Consider the following 23,444-nt stretch of genomic DNA (forward strand, 5'->3'; position numbering starts at 1 on the left):
CCTCATTTATGTTGCTACTATCAAATATACTACATATCTGTATGCTATAGACTCAACAGTACAATTATATATATTAATACAATTGCTAACACAGTTATATTTTCTTTTATATTTACCTACATAATTACCTTTATAGATACTCTCTGGGGTGTGTGTGTGGGTGGGCGTGTGCGGGTGGGTGTGTGTGGGGGTGGGTGGGTGTGGGGGTGTGTGTGTGTATGTGTATGCATGTGGATTTAATTTCTACTTGTTTCTATTAATATAATTTCTATTTCTTAACTGGTATTCTCTGTTTTGCGAGACACTGTAACCATACCTTTCTTTTGTATATTTACATATGGTTTCCTTACATTTTTTTAACGTATTTATCAGTTCAGTTCAGTCGCTCAGTCATGTCTGACTCTTTGTGACCCCATGGACTGCAGCATGCCAGGCTCCCCTGTTCATCACCAACTCCTGGAGCTTACTCAAACTCATGTCCACTGAGTTGGTGATGCCAACCAACTATCTCATCCTTTGATTTCCCCTTCCCCTCTTGCCTTCAGTCTTTCCTAGCATCAGAGTCTTTTCTAATAAGTCAGTTCTTCACATCAGGTGGCCAAAGTATTGGAGTTTTTTATACTCCAAAATATTGAATGCATTTATAATAGATATTTAAAGTTTTCATCTGTGAAGTCCAACATCTGGACCTCCTCAAAGGCATTTTGTCTTATCTGCTTATTCTTGTCCTTTTTATGGATCATATATATCTGTTTCTTTGCATGTCTAGTATTTTGTTGTTGTTATTGATGAAAATGGGTATTTTAGGAAATACACTAGAGCAGCTCTAGATAATAATTCCCTTTTCTTCCTGTGGCTTGCTGTCATCATTCGCTTGTTTGTTTTGTTTTGTTTGTTCAGTGACTTGGCTGGACTAGTTCAAATAAGTCTCTTTCCCTCTCAGTGTGCAGCCTTCGATGCTGCTCTTCAGACAACACATGCACAGCCTTGAGCATGCGAAGAGCCTACTCCACCACCAGGAGTGACTGTGGTTTTTAGCCACGTTCTCTTTTCCTGTCACTTTTCTCTGCATTAAGTTTCTGGCTGGTCTGACTATTTGTATCACACACAGCTGTCAGCTTCCACTAGCTGCTGGCTGAGAGTTCTGCTGTTTCAATAATACTGTTGGGCACAAACTGCTCCACGGACTGATCTCAATAATTTGGGTCACTCTGCAGTGAAGGTTGACCAGCCTGTAAGTTTCGCTCTGACCCCAGGAGGGGGTCTTCTTAGCTACTGCTCTTCTTAGCTACTGCTTTCTTTTGTTAAACTTGAACCTGGTGCACTGTTTTCTGTGTTGTTATTAGTATTAGAGTGACCAGCTTCCTCTTAATGGCTCACTACCAGAAGATCTCCATTGTTTTAAAACACTCTTAGGCAGGAACTTCCAAATGCTCTTTTCCAAAGAGTCAGTCCCTGCAGGAAGAGCGGTAGAGCTCTCTGCTATTAAGGCTCTCTCTTACTGGCTGAATCTTTGCACTTCTGTACTAGAGCTGGAGGTGGGAAGGGCAATCAGTACTCCAAGAAAGCCTGGCCTGGATCTAAGAGGGGGAACCTCGTTAGAGATGGCAGACTCCTGTCTTCAAGGCTTGTCTCTTCTTGTGTGAAGCTTTACTCCCCGTGAGCAAGTCAAGATAGGGCAGCCTGAGAGCTCCATTACTAGAGGAGGAGTGACAGTCACGGTCCTTTTGCTGTGCTTGCCTAGCACAGAAGTTCTGTAACACAGAGTTGAAGAAGATGAGAGATGCTGACCTCCTGCCCTTCCTGGGGTGACACTGTCACCCTAGATTAGGGGGTAGGGAAGCAGATGCCCAGTGTTCTTGGACACATTTACCCAGAGTAAAGCTTCTATCATTTTGAGCTGGGGCACCAGGGAAGGAAGGGAGGAGAGACATGATGAGAGTTACATTGTGGCTCAAATGCAACAGATTCTCACTGTTCTTAATGAGACTTAGTAGACTTTCTGAATATGTTTCTCCATTTGCTGTCTGCCCTCAAGAACAGTTTCTAGAGATTTTAAACTATTATTTTTCTTAATGCTCATGAGTTAAATGTGTTTCTCTGTGCAAAGAGTCTACCACAGTCCTCACACGGCCATTCTGGAAGACCCACTTCAGTAGTAAATGTATTTTACCTGAGTATTTTATTTTATAAATTGTATCAACTACACTGCACCCTTGAAGAACACTAGTTTGAAACATGTGTATCCACTTAAACATGGATTTTTTTTTTCACTAAATGCATACTACATGACTCTACGTGGTTGGAGAATATGGGGACACAGAATAGTGTATGTATGTGAGGGCCAATTGTAAAGTTTTTGGCAAATTTAACTGTACAGACAGCTGGCACCCCTAACCTCCATGTTGCTCAGGGGTCAACTGTATTTTAGAAGTTTATATAAGGCACACAAAATTAGATAATTTAAATGATAAAGTGGAGAAGTTTGAAGTAAATAAAGGAGGAGAGGGCATCAAACTGACATATGACAGTGTGAGTAAAATGGAATACTAGTCTGAGCTTCCTGGTGTTTAACGCATCATATTAACAGCCATCACTGATTCAGTGGCAGGAGTGTATCAGGTGCTTTTCATACGTCATGTTGAACTGTAATGGCCAGTAATATAATTTCTGGCTTTCAAATGAGAAAAGTGACCCTCAATGATGCTTTTAGAAAGAAAGCAGAGAACTGGGATTAATAGGAATTTAGGTCTGTTTGCTCCAAGTCTGCGTTTTTTATGCTCTCCATAAATGAAAGCATTTAAATTTATTTGGAGAACTATTTTGCAGGAGTTAAACTGTATGAGAACTGTAGGAATATGAAATAGACAATACTGATTAAATGTTTGATCAGTATTTTTTTTTGACACAGCTATTACTCTTGCGGATCTGTTGAGGATTAATGAAAGTAACTGGTTCTCTTTCAAAGTCAGTTAACTCTTTAGTTGGTTCTGAGCAATTTTTCTGGAATTGTCCCTAATACAGTAGAGTTTGTTTAGCTACTTTGTCACTAGCAAAGGATATCACTATACAGTGACTATATTCAATACAAAGTAGATATGTTATTTCTAAAAACACAAACATTTATTTTGATTAGTAAGTATTATTTAGTAATTATGTGTTTTCAGCTTATCAGTATTTGATTTTTGCAACATAGATATTTTTTCTAAATATCCTAAAACAGGGATTTAAGTTGGAAAATCAGCTTAGGAAAAATTCCCACTTTGTGTCAGATTTTTTGTTAGATTTCAAATAGCACAGAAATAATACAGTAAAATGATGTGACTTTACATTATAAAATATATCAGATACTTTCTATAATAAATTAACAAAAAACCATACGTGTCAATTTCAAAGATATAATAGTTCAGGCTCCCTACATTCACAACAGAAACATTATGTTTGCTAAAATCAATTATGTTTTAAATTGGCACAATTTTCTCAGTTTCATGATATTCTGATGTAAAGCAGGTTATTTTATTAAAATAAGAATTAAAATAACAGATTACTCTGAAGTCACACACTTGGAAAATCACAAGATTTAAGTACCAACTATATAAATATTTGGACAGTTGCTAAACTACATATTTAACAGAAGGACAAATATTGAACTCTGATAGGAGTTATCTACGTTGACGCTACATAAATGTGTCATTGGCATACAGGTGTCACATAAGTTTTAGTTTAGTGCTTTAAGTTACCTTCCAGAAGATCATCCTCGTCAATGCCTTTGACAATCTTTGATTTGTAGTCTCGGAAAAACATGTATTTTAGCAGTCTTCTAAGTTTTTTCTATTAAAAATATGAAATAAGTAAATAAGAAACCTTACACATACATTCATTTTAATGATTAAAAACTACTATGATAACTAAATCCCCTTTATGAATCACAGCCTTGTCATGGTGAAGGGGCTTGTGTAACTCAATGAAGCCATGCCATGTAGAGCCGTACAAGATATAGAGGTCATAGTGGAGAGTTCTGACAAAACGTGGTCCACTGGAGGAGGGAAGAGCAACCCATTCCAGTATTCTTGCCAAGAGAACCCCACGAACAGTATGAAAAGGTAAAAAGATACGACACTGGGAGATGAGCCTCCCAGGTCGGAAGGTATCCAATATGCTACTGGGGAAGAGCAAAGGGCAATTACTAATAGTTCCAGAAAGAATGAAGCAGCTGGGTCAAAGTGGAAATGATGCTCTGCTGTGGATGTGTCTGGGGGCGAAAGCAAAATCCGATGCTGTAAAGAAAAGGTCAGGGGAGCATGGTGTGCTGCAGTCAATGGGGTTGCAAAGAGTCAGACACAACTTAGTGAATAAGCAACAGCAATAAGAACAGCGATAACTAAATATAATAAACTTTTACCCCAGGACCACTGGGAAAATACAGCAATTCTTAGCATAATACTATGAATACAAAATTTAGTCATCAAATTAAATACAAAAACTACAACACAAGCATTTTTAAAAGCACATTTGATTTGAAAGTATTCAGATACTGCAGAATCACAATTAATTTTGTTTTTTCTGTTTTTTTGTTGTTGTTGTTGTTGTTAATTCCTTCTAAGATTGCGATAAATATCACACTCTCCACACTAAACTGACAATACTGTCTTTGCGGAATTCTGTATACCTTCAAGACCAAATTTCATTTTTTGAAATGATTTATAAACACCTATATAAAAGTTTGCAACAACTGTTTTAAGAAGTCAAGCACTTTCCTTTTTTATTTTTTTTAATTCCCTGAGAATGTTTTATTTAGAAGAGTTGGTTTATATTTTATATTTCTGGAAAACATCCTGTAATCTGAGAAACATATTTTTTATGAAACTCAAAGCTAATGAATGATAGTTGAGGCTTTTTTAGGTTTATTAGAAGACTACAATACTGCTTAACTTTATTATTTTTTTTTTTTAATTTTTTTTATTAGTTGGAGGCTAATTACTTCACAACATTTCAGTGGGTTTTGTCATACATTGATATGAATCAGCCATAGATTTACACTTATTCCCCATCCCGATCCCCCCTCCCATCTCCCTCTCCACCCGATTCCTCTGGGTAACTGATGTGTGTGCATGTTCAGTTGTGTCTGACTATTTGCGACCCCATGGACTGTAGCCTGCCAGGCTCCTCTATCCATGGGATTTTCCAGGCAGGAACACAGAACTGGTTGCCAGTTGTATGCTTACACTTAAGAGTAGATGATTACTGGTTTCTGGTCTTCAGGTTTAAGATTCCTAATGACAGCTGAAACATATTTTACAAAGCTCTTTTACATGCATTTTATTTGATATTTTTGATAGCCCTGAGATACAGACAAACAATCATTTTTTTTTTTTTTTCCAGTGGGTTTTGTCATACATTGATATGAATCAGCCATGGATTTACATGTTTCTTTTTTTATATATAGGGAAACTGAGGTTCAAGATAGTTTCACAATTAGAGCCTAGCAGGGCCAGAAGGAACGCATAACCTTTGAACCTCAGGTCTCCTTGTTTACAAGGTAAGTAAAGTACTTACCTTAGAGGAATACTGTGAGAAGTAAATCAGAAAATGAGCGAAGCTGTCTAGTGCAGTATGTAAAATACAGTGGGCAGTCAACAACTTCTACTTGAATATAAACCGGAATTATTAAGAGAAAAAACATATACCTGGATCCAGGTCTTTGCTATCCCTCCTTTCTCTTTGCTCTGATTCCATTCAGTACTTTAGATTTGATTTTGTCTTATATTACAGTTGTGTAAACTACTTTAAATTCTGTTTGGAACATGTCAGCATATAAATAAAATTATTATTTTGAGGAGAAAGATGAGAACACTGGCAACTATCATATTACAGCTATGTTCCTGGTTGCTTAAAAGATTCTGATTAAGAGTCCTTCTGGCCAGTAGAAGGGCTTTGACAATCGGTGTATGTTCCTGAAGGGTCCATAGGATTTAAAACATTGACTCCTCCAAGAGGCAGGAAAAAGTGTCGACGTGGACTACTTTTTGTGCTGGCCTGTTTACCTCTGTTGATGAAAAAGAAAAACCGACCGGAGGAATTCTGCAAAGGACTGATGCTAACTGCACTGTCACCTAGCTGTCTTCATAAAGAACTTGGCTCACGGTCCCTGCTTCTCCAAGGGCACGTTCAGGCTCCTTCCTCTCAGCACCACTTGCTGCATGGCACCTACTTCTGCTTCATCTTCCTAGTGAGGTCACTAGCTCCTGAATAGCCTTACTCTTCACTATCTCGCTAAAACCTTCCTTCCTATTCACTTCCAGAGCCATTATACTCATCATGGTTTGCCTTGATTACTAAGCCTGCACCCTGGTTAGTTCCATTCTAATACAATTGCATGAATTTCAACCTAGGCAGAAAACCTCCACTCCACCACATTCTACAGACTCTCCATCTAATCACACAATCTTACAATACTGTGAGTCTCAAAATGCTTCTTCAACTCAATGATACAGATTTCTTAAACCAGATTATAGTTTCTTGATAGTAAAGACATTTCTTTTCTCTTTATAGTCCTCACCACATAAGAGTCAATGAACTAAAAATTCATAAAATTTCATGGTAGACTGGTGGAGGTACAGTTTGTATATTCCACTGCATAAAAAAGAGAAAATCCTTCATCCAAGTTTAGTCAACCTTCAGTCAATCAGAAGGAAAGGTTTTTATGAATACAAAGTAATGGGTATCAGAAAGGTATGTTCACAGGATATCCTGAAGATCAGATGGGATGCCTTCTGATAAAAACCTGAGCCACAAACATACAAAAATGGTGGAAGAAAAATGGGTGAGTATAATTAAAAGACCAGGGGAAAACAATGGAGAAATGAAAGATGGACCATGAGGAGCTAAGCAGTGGGTGCTCATCTGGGTCAGCAACTACCATAACATGCTGTGGTTACTCAGCTTGTTCTTCCACAGGTAACAACCTTTTAGATGAAAACTGTACTAAAGACATGCAGAAAGTCACAAAATGTTTTCAACTAGCTACTCATGGAAGATAGTTATGACAAAATTATATGCTTAAATAGCTTAATATTAGAGTTCAAAGATAGATCTCTAGCAAATAAAAAAACCTAAGTAATAGAGTATATATTTTATGCTATTGCAATATTCATCTTGATAGATTTGCCTTTTCCTATTAACCAGTGTCACAGAAAAAACTTTGTATTTCAAGTGAAAAACTACTCTATGAATGTCTACAATCCTGTATAAAATTAGGAAAATAAATATGCCATTTAGTTATATCCCAGTTACCAGAACAAAGCACCCAGTCAAGATCTAGTGAATTTTATGTAGCAATGAAAATGTCTAAATAGGGAGTTCCCTGGTGGTCCAGTGGCTAAGACTCTGCACTCCTGATATAGGGGGGCTGGGTTCGATCCCTGGTCAGGGAAGTAGATCCCACATGCCACAACTAAGATTCTATGCAGCCAAATAAATAAAAATAAAATGTTAAAAAAAAAAAAAAAAAAGAAAATGTCTAAATAGATATGTAAGGATAAGTGAGAATTAATTGTCAGCAGTTTTACATAAGTGCCATTGTCCGTGTAAAAATTAAAAAAAAAAATCAATTCTGTTGTAGTAAACCATTTTGTTGTGCAAACTGTGAGGACCCAAACATGAGTTCAACACTTATGATTCCAATATGAAAGTCATATAACAAGGGTAGCTTCCTTATATAAGTGTAATTAAACACAAAGTATGGCATTTCAATACAGTGAAATTATTTTACATTACCTTATCCTTGCGCATCAAAAACAGAAGATCTTCAGCAGAAATTACTCTTGCTCCCCGAAGCTGAGAAACTTCAGCAGCTTGCTGTAACTAACAACAAAGGAAATTTTTCTCAATCATCTAAATTAAATATACTACAGTCATGATGGCTCAAGAGAGATAAATATACTAAGAGTTAAAAATCTTTGGGGATCACCCAGCAATCACATTACTGCTTTAAAAAGCAAAATGTCTTATGTTTAAAGATATAAAAAAATGCAATTAACTTATACGCCCACCTGTAACTGATACAATAAACAGAAATCCTTGATTTCTTTCATGCAAAAGAAAAATCAAGTGCAGCTTCCAGAAATGCATTAATGCACCTGAAAATAATTTTATGAAATTTTATCCTCATATCCATGTGAGCAATGGTTTTACTCAGTATCACTAGTTGAATAACTATATTATTAATCTGAGCTCCCATGCTGGTATGATTTGAAATAGGCCCATTCAGAACTTTAAAAGATCAACAAAAACAGTAGCTGTTTCTAATATCCAAAGGAAAAAAAAATAGTTTTAGTTTTGGCAAGTCTTCAGTGGGCAAAGGATTCAGTCCATAAATCATAATACTGGACTGCATTAATTTCTTTCCACACTAATCACATACACACAAAAAGTTAACTGTATCTGGAATGCACAACACAAAACATACTGCATGAAAAGTTAGATTCCCCCTGAAATGTTCATCTGGGCCCTTCTATCTACAAAGTTGAGAGTTTTCTGGAATTCAGAAGTCCCAGAAACACAATCTTACTTGAAAATGACCTGGAAAATAAAAGAATGTGAAAAATGATAGTCTATTTTTTTGGCACAGGCAAAACCAGTTTCTTATTTTGATTAGTTAGAAGGAATATAAAATACATCCAGCTGAAAAAAATAAAGATGCTGGAGAAAACAGTACAAAAATGTGCCTGTAACTTCTTCCAAATTTGATCAATGGTGATTGCAGCAAACCAACTCTATCCAATATTATAAAAATATTTACATACAAAAGCTGTTCCTGAATGCATCTTTCTTTGAAAGGAATAAATCTAACACATATTCCTAAGAACTAATCTTTAAAAAGTGACACATTGTTATCTTAACAATTACAAAGAAATCAAATAGTGCGTTTGTACTAAAGAAATTCTGGATGTTCAAGCAATTTTGCTAAGTAAGCTTCAAACCTCGTCTAAATACACAGACTATGAAACAGACTATAAACTCCCTATGTGTCAGCCTTACCGCTGAATTTCCTGGACACTGGTGGTTGGTATATAAACATAATTCTACCTAAATATAGAAATTTAAATTTAACTGTGAACCATTTAAAAAGAAATCTTGGGGGAAAGGTTTTTAAAAAGATGATATATCTGCCCAGAAAGAAACTAAGTTTTCAGTAGGAAAAATGTGAACATATTTTTCTAAAAATTGGAAGAATGTCAGCGAAATACATGTGCATGTGTTTTTTTTTCAAACAAAAACATTTCTGTCACAGCATAAAACATACACAATCAATGTGGAGCAGAATATAGACTCAGTATCCATTTGTCTGGACACATACAGAGAACTGGAAGGCCACACTATCAGGTAACAGTTTTATTTTCTCAGACGAAGGATGGTATTGATTTGAAAACTTGAAAATACTACACAGATATAAGCAATTTTTTCTCACGTTAAGGAAAGATCAGGATAAGTACACATCCCTAAGCAGTCTTCCCAATAAATCAACTGTTTATCTACCCTACATATAAATAATCTGTATTTATAACACTCTCCAAAATGTTAGTTTACAAAGGCACTCACACTAGGGAAAATAAAGAAAATGGAAAACAAAGACTTAGAAGAGTCAGCTATTTTAAACACCCTTTTAAAACCAGTACACAACCATCATGGGATCTGGAATTTATGTCTTGGTTATGTTGTCATAATTAGCAGGCAAACTTTTATCTTTAGTTTTTGTCTACCTTATTTGCTTATTTCCCTCACCTAACCTGTACCCTCACCAGCACAGGCACTGCTGGTCACCTAACCTAGTATCTTCACTAGCACTGGCTCTGCTGGTCACCTAACCTAGTATCCTCACTAGCACTGGCTCTGCTGGTCACCTAACCTAGTACCCTCACTAGCACAGGCACTGCTGGTCACCTAACCTAGTATCCTCACTAGCACTGGCTCTGCTGGTCACCTGAACTAGCACCCTCACTAGCACAGGCACTGCTGGTCACCTGAACTAGTACCCTCACTAGCACTGGCTCTGCTGGTCACCTGAACTAGTACCCTCACTAGCACAGGCACTGCTGGTCACCTAACCTAGTATCTTCACTAGCACTGGCTCTGCTGGTCACCTAACCTAGTATCCTCACTAGCACTGGCTCTGCTGGTCACCTGAACTAGTACCCTCACTAGCACTGGCTCTGCTGGTCACCTGAACTAGTACCCTCACTAGCACTGGCTCTGCTGGTCACCTGAACTAGTACCCTCACTAGCACTGGCTCTGCTGGTCACCTAACCTAGTACCCTCACTAGCACTGGCTCTGCTGGTCACCTAACCTAGTACCCTCACTAGCACTGGCTCTGCTGGTCACCTGAACTAGTACCCTCACTAGCACCTGCACAGCTGGTACTCTACAAGAAGCCTTGAACCTCATGAAGTGAGTCCTCCGGCTGAAAGTTATCACTGTGTTACTGCAACAAGCCCATCTGACCCCGACCTGTCCCATGCTCCAAAATAACCTTGGCCACAGTCTTACCTCCTTTTCTCTACTGACTAAGGAGAGCAAGCTTGTTAACTAATGACAGTGTTTGCACTAAAGTGTGTACTGCCCACTGGCTAACTTCAAGAAATTTTACGAGAAAGAGTAAAGCTCCTCCTCAGCAACACAAGCTTAAAAAGCAAGTCGGCAGGAGGCTGGTTCAGTTCCGCCGGACACTGAAATCAGGGATCAAGTGCATTTAGTATGAAAACAATACTAGAAACAGGAAACCAAATCACAAAATATTTCTAATACCTTCAGTGTCCAAAAAACAATGCTGATTCAGTATGGTAAGAATCCCTTAATTTTTTTCCTTGAAAATAAATGGAAGTTGTACTTCATCATTCACTGTGGCAAGTCAAATATTTCTGGCAGTATTGAAAATGACACGATAGTCCATTTTATCATTTTTTATTACAATGAAAGTAGCATACATTTGCGAAGAAGGCAATGGCACCCCACTCCAGTACTCTTGCCTGGAAAATCCCGTGGACAGAGGAGCCTGGTGGGCTGCAGTCCATGGGGTCGCTAAGAGTCAGACACCACTGAGCGATTTCCCTTTCACTTTTCACTTGCATGCACTGGAGAAGGAAATGGCAACCCACTCCAGTGTTCTTGCCTGGAGAATCCCAGGGACGGGGGAGCCTAGTGGGCTTCCATCTATGGGGTCGCACAGAGTCGGACACGACTGAAGTGACTTAACAGCAGCAGCAGCAGCATACATTTAATTGCATTATAAAATATACAAGAACTGACAGAGCAGAGGAATATTTTAAGACCAATAACTAGTTGAATGAGTATACAGAATAAACTTTAACTATATAGATAAAGGGATGGTGACAGGAACCTTATAGAGATTTATTTCTAACTCAGTAAAATATGTTGCTAAAAGATATTATTCTGCAATAGCAACTCATTTAAAGCATTGATTTTTTCCCTGATAAATATTATTTCTGTTCTTTAGCGTAAACTAAAAATAATATAAACTTAACTGTTATTTACAGGCTGAGCATAAACTTTAAACTTTACATGACATCTTAAATGCCTCATCTTTGATCCCACAAATAAATCTCTTCTCAATTTCTCATTGCCATCAATGATGCTAACACTGGAAAATTCTTTCTCTATTTTATTTTCACCAACTTCCATTGATTTTATTGTTTTAACTGGCTTGGGGTCTTGAATTTCCTGTCTACTTCCACAGTATTCATCTGAATCTAGGTCTCTGAGGTTTTTGCTTTGTTGTTTAGTTATCAAGTCATGTTCAACTCTTTGCGACACCATGGAATGTAGCCTTACAGGCTCCTCTGTCCATAGGATTTCCCAAGCAAGAAGACAAGTGCATTGCCATTTCCTTCTCCGGGGGATCTTCCTGTCCCTTGTCTCCTGCATTGCAGGCAAATTCTTTACCGTTGAGCCACCAGGAAAACCCTGGAGTTTTTGCTTACTGCTTTCTAAACTTCAATGTCTCCAAACAGTGATGTATCTTAGACTTAAGTGTTAACATGATCTTCCTCAAATATAATACCCACAACTCTTGTTCCAGGATCTATGATAATCCACTGTTATCTGACTTCAGTGTGGTTTATAAAGATCAACTCATAGATATTCCCTATACTTCTTCTTATTAAATTTGTTTTTCTGTCATATTTTTCTACATTTATTCTCCACTAAGTTCTGTTCTGTCTTTATGTTTTTGTGCACTTGTGACAGTTCATTTTATGCGTCAACCTGACTGGGCTACAGTGTGTCCAGACAATTGTTCAAATATTCTGACTGTGACTGTGAGGATATTTCTGGATGAGATTAATATCTGAATTCCTAGGCTGAGGAAAGCAGATTGCCACTCCCCTCCACCAGCCCCTGCTAATGTTAGTGAACCTCAACCAATCAGTTGAAGAGGGATCTCCTTCTACTTAACTGCCTTAAACTGGGACTTAGATCTTTTCTAGCCTTTTGACTTGGATTAAAATATCTCCTGTTTCTCAGGCTTTTGGACTTGAACTGCAGTCTGCCTCTCCTGGGTCTCTGGCTTGCCAACAATGGAACTTGGGATTCTTAGCCTCCACAGTCATGTCAGCCAATTCCTTATAATAAATCTATGTACGCACACACATACACACATATATACATGTAACCTACTGGTTCTGTTTTTTTTCTGGAGAATCCTAGTATAATACTATACTCAAGTTGTAAGAAATTCTTGATTATTTACGGGATACAATTTCATTGTTTTTGTTTTTCCTCAGAGGCTCATCTGGATTCTGCCAGATTCTCTTCAACAGTTACATTCTGGATTTTTGTTCTCTTGATCTCTTTTGTTCTTACTTAATTTACTTTTCTTTGGTAGAGCACATTCTCTGGAAGTTTCTCTTTTTTGTTTTTAAGCATATTCATAATAGTTGCTTTATAAAATCCCTGTCTGCTATTTCAACATCTGGGTCATCTCATAGTCAGTCACCATGTTGTCTTTACTCTTGGCTATGGATCATGTTTCCCTGTTACTTTGTATTTTAAGGATACTCTGTGATTTTATCTGAGATATTGTAAATGATACATTGTAAGGACTCTGGATTCTGTAATGTTCCTCAAAAGAATAATGATAACTTTTTTTTTGTAATGATACATTGAAAGGACTCTGGATTCTGTTACGTTTCTCTAAAGAATACTGACAACTTTTTTAAACAGGCAGCTAACTAAAATGAATTCAATTTGTAGTATTTACAGTCTTCCTCCAGTGGTGGGATACAGCTGAAAAAATACCTCTCATAGCTTCCTAAGAAAAGATGTGTGGAAAAAAAAAGTTTTAAAGATTCTTTATGTCCAAAAATTCATTTATGCCACCCTGAGATTCAATTTATCATCTACCCAGGTATAGGATTTGAGATTTAAAATAATTTTTCCTCAGAAATTTAAAGACATTGTCCCATCATCTTCAAACTTAAAATGTTACTGCTGAGAAATTCAGTTTGTTTGTTTGATTCTGAAACTCTTCTGTGATTCCCCCACCAGCCCCCTTCCTGAGAAACTTTTACTATTTTTCTCTTTGTACCAGAATTTACAATTTCATGCTATATGCCTTGATGAGGCTCTTTCTTCACATATTTTCCTGGACACAGGGATATTTTAACTCATATATTCTTGTCCTCCAAGTCTGGGAAATTTTCTTAGATTACTCTGAAAATTTCCTTGTTTTCTGGATTCTCTCCAGAATATCTATTAATTAAATGCTGGTGGTCTTTGTGTGTGGGGTCTCTGAGTTCTTTCTATTCAGTCTCTCTGGAGGTGAACCTACACTGTTTTGTCAGAATGGGAAAAGGGCAGTTGACTGCCTGTGTGGCTGTGACAGGGCATGGGAATAAAACTGCTCCATGACTTTCTACCGATGATGTCTTGTGTTTTCAGAGGTTTCCCGAATCCTGATTTCTCCCCCCATGTTCCAAGGTTTCATCTTCTTCAAATCTGTTAAACTCTTAGTATTTCTATCCACTTTTAAGAGTCCATAATTACTTGACATATCTCATCTGCTATTTAATATTCCAATTTCTTGATCTTGATAGATGTATGCTTTTAAAAATTATTTTGCTGGCATTCAGTGGGGTTTTGAGAAGGTTTGGAGACAAGCAATGTCTCACCCATGTTTAAATGGAAGCTGATGTTCCCTTTATACGCTGAGATTTACTAAATGTACTATCCCATGCTTCCTGACTTCTATATATCATCTCATTTAACCCTCACAACAAACCTAAGAGAGATGTCCAGGTACATAAAACTGGTACTAAATAATAAATGCTCAACATCAAGCCATTCATCTTTCTCTCCAAGATTAATTTCTTATTCAGAACACAGGAAGGTATGATCACTAAGTAGTCTTACATTGCATAGAAAATCTACCCACAAAAACATTTATTTGCCTTTGAAAACATTTTCATTGCTGGCAAATAAATGGCTGCCAAAAAAGGTTTGGATCAAAACATTCAAGTTAGTTGCTTCATGGAGACACAGCTTAAGGACTGAGAACTCAGCAAGTGTTAGAAAGGAAATGAATTTGTAACTAAATGCAGTCAACATTTAGACTATTATAAATGTAAGATATTTGACTTAATCTGTTCCTGTCATATGATCTTATTCTGCTTTGGTAACTAGTCTTCCACTGTTTTAGACATTTGAAACATAAACAAGTGCATAAATTGATTAAAAGATGTGCCAAATTTTTTAGAATTTCATTTTAACTCTTCTTGTTAGATGAGTGAGTCAAACACAATCAAGTGTTTAAAAAATATGATAAGGCTATAGTTATCAGTATCTCATGTTTCAAAGAATTCAATTTTTATTTATATATGGATTTCAAAGAACGACCAATGACAATCAATATAAGCTTGGAAAGCTAAAAAAATGTCCAATAAGAACAGCAATCCTGACAAGAAACGAATTCTTTGTTTATTCTTATTTAAACGTGAAAGTGGTAGAACAACAACCATTTGAAAGTTTTCTTTTAAACTATTTCGCATGTAAGTTATTTGTAAGTAAGTAAATTTCAAGTTTAAACACATCAAATTTTGAAGTCAAAAAGATATTTTGAAAAGTTTTTAAAGTTGAAATTAACAAACTAGACTATACTTTAAATATATGATGAAAAATTATACTATACTATACTTTAAATACTATACTAGATTATAGTTAAATATTATACTATTAACTAACTATAGTTAATTTTATTTAAAACAACTATTTATTATTTAACTATTAAAACTAAAATACCCTCTACTTAAACTAAAATATGATTAAAATTGTGCAAATATGGCAGCAGATCTTGAACCTGTTCAGTATTATATACAGCTATCTTTCGGTTACTTGATAACTAAAAAATGGTACTGGTACAAATATGTATGGTTCCTTTGCATTTCTTAAAATTCCAGAAGCATGAAACTTTTTGGCAGCCTATAAAATGTATACTTTCCTGGTCTACATTTCATAATGTCTTACTTTTCCCTCTGCTTATTTCCTGCCATCTTGGTGCCTCCGTTTATATTCCCTCTGTCCACACTTCTGAAAAAGGCATCTACCGAAAGAACTATAGTCATACTTATTTCTCCAAAGGACAAAATAATAACAGATATAAGATTTAGTTAATTACTTTTCTGCAGAACACTACCTAATTTTTCACATGATGACTTGGTTTCATTTCACCCTAGAATGTTTAGGAATAAACATAGGTCTTGCCCTAAATCTTCATGTTTAGATCAGGGTATTAAAAGCACTGAATTATACCAGACCACACACAGACCAATGTAATGACTGGAAAAACTACCAAATGGAAAGAATAATGCTAAAGAATAATCATGAGGAATGAGAAAAACTGATTTCTAATTTTATCTCTATTGCTATCACCATTGTTTTCACAAAAGCAATTTTATCATTTTGTCTTTTTGTTCAGAAAATATATGGACAAAGTGCCAGCTTGAGAATTTCAGAACTGCAGCTTTTCACACTGGGTCTTAGAACTTGAGCAATGCACAAGGAGGGCAAAGGTCTGCTAAGAAATTCAGTTAGAGTTTGGTTTTCTCTGTTAGTACGGGGTATCCTGAAGATTACTGTAATTCCGATTACTGCCTCCATTCTAAAGTCTCACTAACTCAGCAGTTATCTCCACACAAGGCACTATTCACACTGACTCCACAGGTAGTTTAATTAAGAAGCTTCAGAAAATCATTACTTTAAAGAAGTTTCCAAAGCCACCTTTAGTTTTTTCCTCTCATAAGAAATTTTAAAATGCCTATGGTTTGACGTTTAAGGGAGATAATAATGTGCACTATATAGTAAGTCCTGAGTAACGGCTATCTCCACTTATTTAGAAGGGAAAATTAAATTTCGGTGTCATCATAAGAAAATTTGTAACTTTCAGGCTACCACTGGACTATAACTTAGCACTTATGACTTATTTTACCATAAACAAATTTAGGATGTAAATATTTGTGTGGATAAATTATATGTATATAAGTAATCTACACATGTACTTATATACATATAATTTATATATACACATGCATATACACATAGATTTATATTTGTATGTATTTACACTCTCATATATATATGGGTATATATCACTAGAACCACTTCTTTACAAGGTTTAAGAAAGTAATTTTACCTAGAATTCAAGCAGAAAACTATATGGACTTCTTTTGATAGAGAACTAATAGTTTCTCTAATAAATTCTCTTGAATCAACTCACCATGAAATACACTGTATGTGTCAGTGTGCATAGCTTCTGAAGCTATAGTTTTGAACGGAATAGCTGATCATTCTGATTCTCAAGTTCTTCAAGTGGGAACTGAACAGATGTGAACAACAAATGAGCTCCAAAGAGCCTCTGGCTTTTCCTTTCTCATTTTAATATTTAACCCTAGGCATACTGTACCTTTGGCTTCATAATTAAGCACTTGCATCAATGAGAGAAGAAATAAAAAAGAAGAATCACAAGGAGAAATAGTACAACTTGGTGAGAGGCACATGGGAGTCGGTTTTCAAAGAAAAATCCTCTTAGTTATACCAGTGGAAAGGACAACCCATCCAATTAACTGAGTCTGGCAGGAAGCAGGAGGCTGGACTATTATTTAGCATTAATGACTTCTTTTATCATAATGTTTGCCATGGTACACAAATCAGCAGGTGATATAATTATTCCAGCATCCTACTCAATACATTTGAAAATACAGTGAAATACAGATACATTTGAAAGCCAAAGCCAGTTGCAAAATGGGATTAAAGCAATGCAATTACTAATGTGTAGAAGAGACTCCTCTCTATCCATTTCCAGTGTGCAATGCTTTTATCATGTGATGAGCAGAGGTAATTTGTATATGCTTCCCCCTTGGTCTGTCAGAGAAAGTAGCCCTTATTCAAATTTTGTATCCAAACATTGCTTGCATAGGAAAACCAATCAAGGCTGTATATAGTATTTATCAAATTAGCTGTAGGATATGCAAACTAAATGAAAAGTCAAATTTCCTAGGCTCAGATGTCAGTCCTGTATTCCACTCAAGAATTTAAAAAGTTACTAAAAAGGGCTCGAGAAGGTGATACACTACAGATCTTGTTACACTCCCAGACCACTGTGAAGATTAGGTGAAAAGATGTGGAGCACATGCTTAGAGAGGGCTTCCCAGGTGGTGACTTGGGAAGATCCCCTGGAGGAGCGCATGGCAGCCCACTCCGGTATTCTGCAATGGAGAATCCCATGGACAGAGAAGCCTGGTGGACTATGGTCAGTCCATAGAGTCACAAAGAGTCGGACACAACTGAAACAACTTTAGCACACAGGCACATGCTTAGAGACCAATTAAGCACTCTACCAGCGTTAAGATACAGCATGGGGATGAATAAGGTGGAATAGCAGTCTATACAGGAAAAGAAAAACTTTCACTGTTAATTCAACAGGCAGAGAAAATGTTTCAGATTTGTGGTAAAAACCCAAACCAAGATAGTCTCAAAGGACTCATTCATATCAGACATAAAATGGTGCAAACTTCAACAATACTCACACCGTCACATCCTGAGAAAGCAGATAGCATAGAGAAGACAGAATCCTCTTGTCCTTCAAAAATGCAAGGTAGGTGCCCCACCTCGGAGGTCCCCTCTAACTCAAGCAAAGACCTAACCACTCCCTTCCCACTGTGCTTCCTAGGGACCTTGTAGGACTTCAGCCGGCTTACTCCTTATCATCCTACCTTGTAAAGATCTCTTCACAAAAAAAAGGCTTTCCTTCCAGAAATGGAAGGAAACGTTCCATTAAAAGGTAAACTCTCTATTAAAACACATTAGAAACAACTGAAAGAGCAGTGAAGCAATTTGGCAAAAGTCACGTGAAAGAAAAGGTGCATGGCTGGTGCGTGGAGCAGGGACTAGAAGGCTGAAGGCCGCTGATCCTAGGTGAGCTCCAAGTGAATGTGGCCACTAACTCACCGCCACTGGGGCGCTAACCAAAACAAGCAAACCCAGGAAGAATACCAGTTCTCTTGTAGGGATGTTAAAAGGAACGAGTAAGGAAGACAAAGTAAACATAAAAAGGATAATGCCTAAAACAATTACCAGGCCCCCAAATACTAGTCTTTTATTTCCTTCTGTGGATTCACAGGGCCATAATATTACTAAAAGACAAGTCACGGAAGGGCAACTCTTCAAACTGTAGTCACACAGAATGAGGTTAAAATGAAACACGCATGGAGGTTAAAAACCTATGAGTTAATTGAATAGTAGGCCCTGGTTTGTTCAAGATGTATTTACTGAGCACCTGAAAGTGAAACTCATTCAGTTGTGTCTGACTCTTTGCAACCCCATGGACTATTCAGTCCATGGAATTCTCCAGGCCCGAATACTGGAGTGGGTAGCCTTTCCCTCCTCCAAGGGATCTTCCCAACCCAGGGATCGAACCCAGGTCTCCCACATTGCAGGCAGATTCTTTACCAGTTGAGCCACAGGGGAAGCCCAAGAACACTGGAGTGGGTAGTCTATCCCTTCTCCAGTGTACTTCTTGACCCAGGAACTGAATCGGGGTCTCCTGCATTGCAGGTGGATTCTTTACCAACTGAGCTGTCAGGGAAGCCATTAAGCACCTAGTATATGCCAACCACTGGTCCTGGAAGTGGATATTAGGCTAATTAGAAGTAAAGCAAGCAAGCAAACAAGAAAAAACATCAAACCATGGTTCCTAAACTCATGGATTTACAGATCAGGCTTATTTTTTCAGTAAAGATGCATAACAAATAACAGCAGATGTTACACAATTTTGATTTAAAATAAGTTAAACAAGTTAATGTTGAAAATCAAAGAGCTGGGTGATAAGTACCATAACTCGTACCCTGTGCTGAAAAGCACGTCCAGCTAACACCTTGGCGAATGCTGCACAAGGAAGCCACACACTACACTGAGGTTACTCATCTGGAAAGAGTCTCAAGACATTGCTACAGATTATGTAAAATATAAGAAAGAAATCTAAAGAAAATATCACAACCAGTTCTGTCAGATATTAGCCATGATTAATTTCCAGCCTAAAGGCAAATCAAATTGCCTCCTAGTCTCTAAATCACGACTCGGAGAAAAGTTCAAGTTTCAGAACTTACCTGGCTGAGTCTCAGCTAACATATGCGTGCTTGCAGCATCTCTGGGGATGACCCATATGGGATCATTGATATTTACTTGAATATGCGTTTATCAGCCAGGGGGTTGGAATGAAAAAGATTAGCAAGTTAAACTGGATAACTGGAGGAGAGAGGAATTGCTATGAAGTAACTTTTAGCAAGAGAAACAAGATGCAGCAATGTATAATATAGACCCATTTTTTATTTTAAAAACAGCTACAATAGGCACAAACCTTGTATATGTTAAAGTTTCTATATATTTATACATATATAACCTAAGTATACATAAGTATATTATATAAGTTATAATATACATATATAACTTAAATAAGTGAATGTAGCATATAAGATAAAAATATAATTTGAAGAGGAGGCATGATCTTTAAAAGTTTTAAATATCTATTTCTCTTGTTATAAAAGCTGAAACTTACTTGATAAGGATTAAGTTGACAACTAAATTACACCTCACTGTAATTTTTTAAATGTTATTTTTAACATTTTTAAGTGTTATTAAAAATCTTAGCATTATTTTCAGTGTAGCATTTAACTTAGATTTAACCATTAGATATTTCCACAAAAAATTATGTTTCTGTTCTTTAAAGTGTATTTTAATTAACATTCATTTTCCAAGAACATTGATTTGAAAGGGCTATTTTACTTTCCTCTAGCACAGAGAAAGGATCCCATTTAAACTTTTGAAGGGCACAGAAAAAAATAAACAAGTCTGCTGAACATAATTTCCCTTTTATTCCTTCTGAAAAGTTATGAAATAAAATCTATTATTTAATTACATTGGATCAAGAAACAGGAAGAAAAAGATGCATTTAAGTCACAACACTCCTAAAAGAATAAATTACTATACTTCCTCTGGGAAGAAAAGTGTTTTAATATATGGATAGGCATTGCCTAAATATTTCACATCTACTTTCCTAAGGTGTGGAAAGGCTTTCAACAAAAATCAACAATAAAACAGCCATGCAAAAATCGAAGGAAGAAATTTAAAAAACTGTTGGCTAGGATTGATCTATAAGTATCCTGTAGCATTAAAGAACTTAGGTTTTGCTCTGAAATGTTTCTATCAGTTTACTTTAAAAAAAAAAAAAAAAACACTCTGACATGCACAGCTAGGAAAATTTTATTAGACAAGTAGGATTTATCTTTGTTGTGCTTGAGTAAAATTTACAAGACATACCAAATTTATTACAATGGCTATAGAAATAAGAATAAAGGCATTCAGTTTTTTTTAACATGCAGTAGGATTTTGGACTTGGTCAGACTTCAGCAGGGCACCAGGCATATAAGCAGAGATGCAAGATCAGACAGCATCACTGCCTTCATATGATCTGCAGCAGAGGTCAACAAGCTCTTTGTGTAAAGTGTCAAATAGTAAATATTTTCAGCTTTGAAGGCCACTCTGTTGCATCTACCCAACTTTACCCAACTTAGCACACATCTAGCTACATGTTCTATGAATGAGCATGTCTGTGTTCCATGGAAATACCATTTACAAAAACAGGCAAAGGGCCAATTTCATCCATGTGTCAGAGTTTGCTGGCCCCTGGTCTAAAGTATTATGGAGAAAATATAAAAATGATACTGTGTTAGAAAAACAATGCTATTCTATAAAGTAAAACAAAATAAAAGTAGCACTCAAAACCTAACAAAAACTTAAGAGTTTACATATGTGCTTCATATATGGAAATGCAGATACAGAAGAGTTGGAAAAACACATGATTAGTTATATTAGCTATTCACAAGTTTTGATGTGATCTTACAAACTGTTTTATTAAAATAGCATTTGGAGGTTTTGATCTTTACTTGCAAAGTGTGTACCTGTAAAATCCTATCTTCTAACACTTTTACTCTTACACAGACTATAAGTACCTAACACAAAAACCTTTTTCAAACAGATACTCTTGAGCAACACACTAAATGTTGTATTTCTCCTATATTCTCCTGATACAATCAATAATTCTGCTGAATTATAGAGAATCACAACTTTAAGATGCATATTAATTAAATATATTGACAGTGAGAAGGAATCCAGAATACAAACCCACAATGAGCCAACAGCTTTGGATTTGTTACACTGAAATTAATTAGCCCACCTCTCTTGAGAGATTTTCCCTTCCTTTGAATGTGTGGTCAAAAAGTTGGATGTCAATCTCTTGATGTGTAATTTATTTCTTCCATTTCAAAAGTGAGTTAATTTTAGCCAAGAAATTTTAGCCGAGTCAATTTTAGCCAAGAAATCTCAACAGAGAACAGGTAGCTATTTCATGTCATGTCTTACAGAAGCAAGACTAAAGCAAGCTCTGGCCTTCAATCTGTCTTCACTCATTCATTCTCTCAACAAATATTTATTGAGTGCCTCCTATACATTATACTCTGTGCTAGGAACTAGGTTGCCATATTGAAAAAAATAGCTATGGTCTCTGTCTTCAAGGAACTTCCATTATGACCAGGAATGAATAAATCTATAAGATTTATAAGTTAAAGATTTATAGTCATAATGAATCATATAAGGAAAAACTGGATTGTTGACACGGGAGACACCTATTTTACATAGGGGTGTCAAGGAATGCCTCTCAAACATTTTAGACATTCAAGCTGTGAACTGAGACCTCAAGGATGATAGGAATCTAGTCATTCACAGAGCACTCACTGGTGAGAGAGTGGTAAAGAGTAGCATACAGGCAGATGGAAGAACATGTGCAAAGATCCTTCGACAGCAAAGAACTTGGCTTGAATGAGAAACTGAGGCATGATGACAGTGAGTTAAAGAAGAATAAAAATGAACAAATGAGGACATGAAAGGGCAGCAGTCAACTCATGCTGGCCGTTATAAGATGTGTGAATTTATTCTAAGTGTAACAGACACCACTCAAGAACTTTATGCTGGTTGACCACACTGATTTATCCAAATTGGGACCTTTTGTGACCATGAGGGCATTATGGATAATTGCACCTGGATAACTGACTCAAATGAGATTGTCCTAAACAGAACAGCTACCAGGTCTGCCTGCATCTGAAGAACTCTTGCTGCTGTGAGGAGAAGGGATGGCGGGGGGCAGAGGTGGAGCCGGGAGGCCCTGGCTCCAGGCAGTCCTCTGAGGGAGGGTGGGGGGTGACAGCTGGCACTGGGAGGAAGCAGCAGATGGGTGTTTTGGAGGAAGACTCAACAGAACCCCCTGGTATTTCATCAATAAGTTTATTCAAGGATAAAACTGGCAAAATATGAAGTACTACTGATGGGGATGAAGTAATATGTGGAGTATATCAATGACTAAACAATAGAACTTTTAAAGATACAATGATTCTACCACATAATGTAAAACATTATAAAACTATAAACCAATGTGCATACCATCTTCAGTAATTTTCCTTTTAACTAACCCCTTGTATACCCAAAGTAAACATTTATGCAAAGTACTAGCAAATGTTGATATTAAAAACAATTTTAAGGAAAAGTGATATCCTTATGTAAAGCTAAACTCAGGTTTCTGGATATCTACTTCCTTAATCCACAAAGATATATGTCCTCAAAAACAGATAAGGTTTTCTTAGATTTGCAATACTTCATTAATTTACAAGTCTGTAAGTTCAAAGTTTAACTCAGATGCACTTCTTTATAATACTTTAAAATTAATAAATTAAAAATGGCCAACTTTTCAAATCAGAAAGTTGTTTATGAAATGGAAATTTCAGAGAACACAAAATGCAAAGAGAAAACATTGTCCTTTCACTATTAAAA

General features: G+C 36.6%; 1 protein-coding gene across 7 annotated transcripts in view; it reads right to left on the reverse strand.

Annotated features, from left to right (window-relative positions):
• SUPT3H (SPT3 homolog, SAGA and STAGA complex component) overlaps positions 1-23,444 on the reverse strand; it is a 347,771-nt gene that overhangs the window by 99,112 nt on the left and 225,215 nt on the right. For all 7 annotated transcript variants that reach the window (XM_043449964.1, XM_043449968.1, XM_043449969.1 and 4 more), the window contains 2 exons: positions 7,777-7,863; positions 3,741-3,831 (listed from right to left, as the gene is read on the reverse strand). In XM_043449964.1, coding sequence (XP_043305899.1) covers positions 3,741-3,831; positions 7,777-7,863 — 178 coding nt within the window. The remainder of the gene's footprint in view (positions 1-3,740; positions 3,832-7,776; positions 7,864-23,444) is intronic.

This window comes from Cervus canadensis, chromosome 28 (assembly GCF_019320065.1).
Source record: "Cervus canadensis isolate Bull #8, Minnesota chromosome 28, ASM1932006v1, whole genome shotgun sequence".
NCBI lineage: Eukaryota > Metazoa > Chordata > Mammalia > Artiodactyla > Cervidae > Cervus > Cervus canadensis.